Source organism: Glandiceps talaboti, chromosome 23 (assembly GCF_964340395.1).
Source record: "Glandiceps talaboti chromosome 23, keGlaTala1.1, whole genome shotgun sequence".
NCBI lineage: Eukaryota > Metazoa > Hemichordata > Enteropneusta > Spengelidae > Glandiceps > Glandiceps talaboti.
Window position 1 is genome coordinate 13,151,690 of NC_135571.1, and position 6,096 is coordinate 13,157,785.

Genomic DNA, 6,096 nt, shown 5'->3' on the forward strand with positions numbered 1-6,096 from the left:
AGAGAGAGAGAGAGAGAGAGAGAGAGAGAGAGAGAGAGAGAGAGAGAGAGAGAGAGAGAGAGAGAGAGAGAGAGAGAGAGAGAGAGAGACAGACAGACAGACAGACAGACAGACAGAGACAGAGAGAGAGACAGATAGACAGACAGACAGAGACAGAGAGAGACAGAGACAGAGACAGACGGAGACAGAGACTTGTGACAGACAGACATACAGACAAAGACAGACAGACACAGACTGACAGAGACAAAGACAGACAGAGAGGGGAGAGACAAGTAGAGAGAGAAACAGACAGGTATTAAGATATAACCCAAACAATCCAATGACTTAATTTTGCATACGTATCAATAAATGTTGTGGACATCCGTACAATGCAATCAACATTAACATTATACTAGAATGTACTTCAATTTAAGTATTTTCACTTGAGTAAAAAGCTTATAACAGTTTGTGCCACTTTAAGTTAATGTGTTGAATTTTGTTTTCTTTGTCTAAACATGAATGTCTTCTGTTCTATGGGAGTTCATGTATTTGTTGATTAAGAAGGCTTGTAAATATTATGAAAAAAAGGTGTTCTGAAATAAAGGATTGTTTGTTTTAAGTTATGGTCTTCCATCTTAGTTTTATCTCATCTACTGTCATTCATTCTCCACACACACACACACACACACACACACACACACACACACACACACAGGTTAATGAGCTATCACACCTAAAATAGAATTTGACCACCTAGGCATGTCTTATAGAATTAGACCACCTAGGCACACAATAAAAATAACTCCATTTTTATACAAATATTAGTCATAATTAGTCTTGATTCATGTTTAATTAGATTTTATTCCCCAATATTTTTTTCTTCATTTGGCCAAGGAAATACGAGTGACTTAAGGGGCCCTTATCACTACCAGTCGCTAGACAAGTAGTGACAATCCTTAGGTTATGAGTATTTCCCGGCTGAATGAAGAAAAGTATTGGAGTATAACATAATTATACAAGTTATACAAGAGCCAGTAATGTCAAAGAAAAATTGAGGAAAGTAATGGCAATTTTGAATATTTTGACTCATATTTCGAACACAGCAGAACCAATGATGTAGACACGCATTAATTGTTGTGACATAGACACACGTTGTTGTGATGTAGAATAATCAGAGTATATATTCCATATTTTTGGCTGATGCATGGTATAAGGTATATACTTGATCATGTACATCATTTCATAACATTGTTATTGCCAAACATTTATCAGATTTCATATGATTTGATTGTCTTATATTGATAGCATCAACATATAGTATACACAAATATCTACAACCATCATGTACAAATAATACAAAAAATATTAATATTTTTGTGTGTGACATTTTATTCAAAACTTACACTACCACATTATAATATTCAGTCCAATAACCTTCATTGAAATATTAATGTTATACCAGTCACCTTTACCTATATAGTGTAAAATACACAATCTTACAGTTACAATTAGAAAGAATTTTTAAAGCCAGTGGTCAATGAAATAAAAGATCTCATTGGAAATGAACAGATATTTCATACAACATTTGAATGTAAGCATCTCGTAGCTTCTTTAGTGCACTGTTGAGATACATCGTTAGCTGGTCATACCTCCCTAGCCCTATAGCCTGTTTACTGCACTGTTGAGATACATCATTAGCTGGTTGTACCTCCTAGCCCTATAGCTTGTTTAGTGCACTGTTGAACAATATCATTAACTGGTCATACCTCCAAACCTCATATTCTGTGAAAGCTCAGAGGTACAACCAGCTAACGATGTCTCTTGAAAACACAGTGAATATGCTACTCTTTGTAAAGTAACCAAGCCAATCATTTCCCATTTCTCTCTTGTAAGTACCTCTTTCTCAGGGGTCAAAGTTCATATAACTACAGGGCCATACAATTAATCACCAGTCTCTGAGTTTCACAAAGAACTGTAAACAGAAATGTACAATGATTACTGTTATAAAGTACCAATAATACAAAGCAACTTAAAGAAAAAATTAAGACAATAATTACAAAAAACAAAACTAACCTAAAACAATGTTATTCACATTCTCAAAGTATAGCATTTCTGTTTATGTTACAATTCTGATGTGATTATAAACATATTGTAGTGAATTTTTACAGGCTGGTTTAAAAATAAAAAGATCTGATTGGGCATGACAGACATGTGAAACCACTTCATTATGAATCTCTCTCTCTCTCTCTCTCTCTCTCTCTCTCTCTCTCTCTCTCTCTCTCTCTCTCTCTCTCTCTCTCTCTCTCTCTCTCTCTCTCTCTCCCTCCCTCTCTCTCTCTCCAACTCCCTCCCTCTCTCTCTCTCTCTGTCTCTCCCTCCCTCTCCCTCCCCCATCTCTCTCTCTCTCTCTCTCTCTCTCTCTCTCTCTCTCTCTCTCTCTCTCTCTCTCTCTCTCTCTCTCTCTCTCTCTCTCCCTCCAACTCCCTCCCTCTCTGTCTCTGTCTCTCTCTCCCTCCCTCTCCCTCCCCCCTCTCTCTCTCTCTGTCTCTGTCTGTCTGTCTGTCTGTCTGTCTGTCTCTCTCTCTCTCTCTCTCTCTCTCTCTCTCTCTCTCTCTCTCTCTCTCTCTCTCTCTCTCTCTCTCTCTCTCTCTTCATAAAAACTAAAATATTAGACATTTACAAATATAATGTACTATATTGATGGTTATTCAAATTGGCACAAAATGTAAAAGATGTCAATAAGAAATCCATTATGAAAAAACAAATAATCTTGCAGAGTAAGGCCTAACAATGTGTGGTTCTGATAACGTTCTGATTACCTATTAGAATAGGTGAGATAGGTATATTAAAAAAAAAATTATATATATTTTTTTCATATGTGAGTGTCTAGTTCAGGTATTTATGTTTTCTGTTGTTTTCCATATGGTCTCTGTGTTATTGGTTACTTCTCATCACATGTACAGCCATTACAGATTGGAAGAACAGTTTTATATTGTCTTTTTAAGTTGATGTTAGCTTCCGTATTCACTATTTCTCATGAGACTTCACAATTTTCTGAGTTTTACATCACCTACAATAATTGCGATTTCAATATATAGGGTATTCCAACTATGTGCAATTGCATCATGGGAGTCAGCAGATATTATTATTCATAGTTCAACAATAAATATTCATGAGAGATGTTATACACTGAAGGGAATAAGCACTTAGGAGTCATGAATATTCATTGTTCAACCATGAATAAATTTCTGCGGACTCCCATAATGTAATAGCCCATAGCAAAGATACATACCCTATAAATGTACAAGATAAACTTGATGTTTCTCTGAAATTGCAAATTATTGTAGGTGATGTAAAATCATAAAAAATAACTCTCCAGAACCCATAAATTATGAAAATGTCTCTATTTCCTGGAGTGGTGGTCCCCTTTAAAGTCAACAAGATTTACACTAGAGTGAAACTGTATTATTTCCAGTGTATTTACTTAGTGAATATTTTCATACAATGATTTCCAAAGTCAACAACTACAACCTTACCAAATGGTTTGTCATCAGTGACGTAGACACCGATGGGATGCTTCAACCCATCTACATTACTATCAATACGGGTAATGAACTTTCCATGAGAATCAAACTTATGTACCTTACCAGGATCAGTGAAATTACACACATACACATTGTCATCTTTGTCTGTGACTACACCTGATGGGTTAGATACCTTATTATCAGTGTCTCCAATGAAGAATAAGTGTTGACCGTCTTCATTGAAAACCTGCACTCGATTATTACTGTATTCAGAGACTATTACATTGCCTAGACTGTTAATATCCAGACCCCAGGGGTAATTTACTTGACCTTTCCCATTTCCCTGACTTCCAAATGAGTTGAAGTAGTGACCATCTTGAGAGTAAATTCGAATACAGTGTGAAGAGTTGTCAGCAACATAAACCCTCCCATTAGTTGGACTCACTGCAATACCCCTTCCTTGTTGTAACTCATTCTCTCCAAAACATCTCACAAACTTTCCATTCTCATCACATACAATAACTAGCTTGCTATTATTTGTAAAGAATATGTTACCATCTACTGATTGTGTGACATGGTATGGCTGATACCTTTTACCAGAATTACTATCACTAACCTGTATTACTTGTTTGTGATTCCCATTTATCGTAAATGATTGAAATCTAATATTGCTCGTATCACACACTAACAAATTACCTTTCTTCGTCATAGTCACACCCCATGGATGATACAGTTGCCCATTCCCTGACCCCTGACCTCCAAATTTACATACCAACCCACTCTTTGGAATAACTTTCATTCCAACTGGTGAACCCATAACTGTTTTCTTATGTACTGATACTGATAGTTCGTGTTCACCTTCTGTCTTTGCTTGACTTGTAAGTGAGAACGTACCATCTTTATTGTCCGTCACTTTCACGTCTTGTTTCTCATTCTTATTAACCGTCAAAGTGGTTGTTATGTCGTCTTCTTTGATGTCATGTCTTCCAGTGTTGTCTTTATTGTTTATGGTGACACGTATCTCTTCACCGACTCGAGGGTACTTTGGGCTTTCAGTTACTTGAAAGTTAACAAGCGATGTAATAATTGTTCCGAGTGTCTTAGTCTTACCGAAATCGCCAACACTTTTAAACTCCAGGTAATCACTTTCAGTTGGTTCACACTGTGTTTGATTGGTCAGAAGTTCTTTTATCTGATACGTCATTCCCTTCTTGGCAGACATCAACTGAGCTGCATTCCCGTAATTCATCAGTTTGTCAGCAAAATCTCGCGCGTTGAGGAGATCGTCCTCCGTGTTTTGGAGTTCTTTCAGCTGAGCGTTCAAATTCTCTTTCCTCCCTCCATACACCCCTTTCATTTCCTTCAGTAGTTGTTGTTCGTTGTCTCTGATTTTCTGTGTCACTTCTTTGACGATCTTATCAGCATGTTGTTTGACTTTCTTTTCTTCGCTCTGGAGATTTCGATCCAACGAATCTGAAACTTTCTGAACGGCTGACCTAGTGTCAGTTGTTTCTCGACTCTTTTCATCAATCTTTGACACCATTGCTGTCAGCTCATTTTTGTACTCTGAAGCTGCGTCGTTGAGATATCTGTATTTATGTTCAGGACGTGGGTGTTCCAGAGCCGTACATTCTAGACAGATTGGTCCGTCACATGTATCACAGTAGAATGTGACTGGGTGAATTGGATGTTTATCACAGTGGACCGGTGGTTGGACTGAAGCGGGATCTTTGGACTGTTTGCTACGGTACTTATCTAATGGGATGACGTGATGTGATCGTGTGGACGGAAATTTCCCATGTGACGTTGCACAAACTTCACATATATCAAACCCACATTCAATACAATGTTTGACAGGCTTGTTCTGCTCACAACCACCACATAGGTTTGACTTGACAGATTTAGCATCTCGTTCCTTGACATGCTCCACCATTTCATTGACAAAGAAATTATCAGAAAGTCCGCTTACCCCGCCCTGAGGTATCACGTGGGTTCTTCTACAATTCGGGCAGCATAACTTGCCAGTTTTTTGAATAAGTGTATCCAAACAATCTGTACAAAAGTTGTGTAGACATGGTAGACATTTGGCTTTCTTGTATCGCTCACAGCAAATACTACAGACAAGGAACTTCTCGTCAAATTCATCCAAAAACTTGTACAAGTCACTGGCAGCCATCTTTATATGTTGTTGTGCAGTGTTATGTCGTCAACAACGTACCTGTTCGTGTCAAGGGTTACATTATAAATCACTACGTAGTAGTACCGATCTCTCGACATGACTGTTGGTGAATATCTATATGCCTATTGTAGTTTTTCATTTCCCGCCACTGAGGGCGATATCAATTCCCAGAATTTCGTCAGTTTCCTTGAAAGTACATCTATTTAGTGAATAAATTATCATAGACAAAGGGACGCTGTATAGCACGGACACTCGAATCAATTTGTATGATTTTTAAAAAAAATGTTGAGTAAAATAATTTACTCTACATTTTTTAAAAAAAAGCATACAAATTGATTTGAATGCCTGTGCTGTATAGTATAGGGCAAATTCAGGTGAAAACTGGTTTGTGATCTGTTAGCTAAAAGTAGACGT

At 37.3% G+C, this 6,096-nt stretch overlaps 1 protein-coding gene across 1 annotated transcript; it reads right to left on the reverse strand.

The window, feature by feature from the left end:
* Positions 1 to 3,459: 3,459 nt before the first annotated feature.
* On the reverse strand, positions 3,460 to 5,679 carry LOC144452766 (tripartite motif-containing protein 2-like). Its single transcript, XM_078143917.1, has one exon. The coding sequence runs from the start codon at positions 5,677 to 5,679 to the stop codon at positions 3,460 to 3,462; it is 2,220 nt and encodes a 739-aa protein (XP_078000043.1).
* Positions 5,680 to 6,096: the final 417 nt, after the last annotated feature.

What these genes read in the sequence shown, in the direction of transcription:
- LOC144452766 (XM_078143917.1), bottom strand. Translation starts at nt 5,679, where the DNA reads ATGGCTGCCAGTGACTTGTACAAGTTTTTGGATGAATTTGACGAGAAG.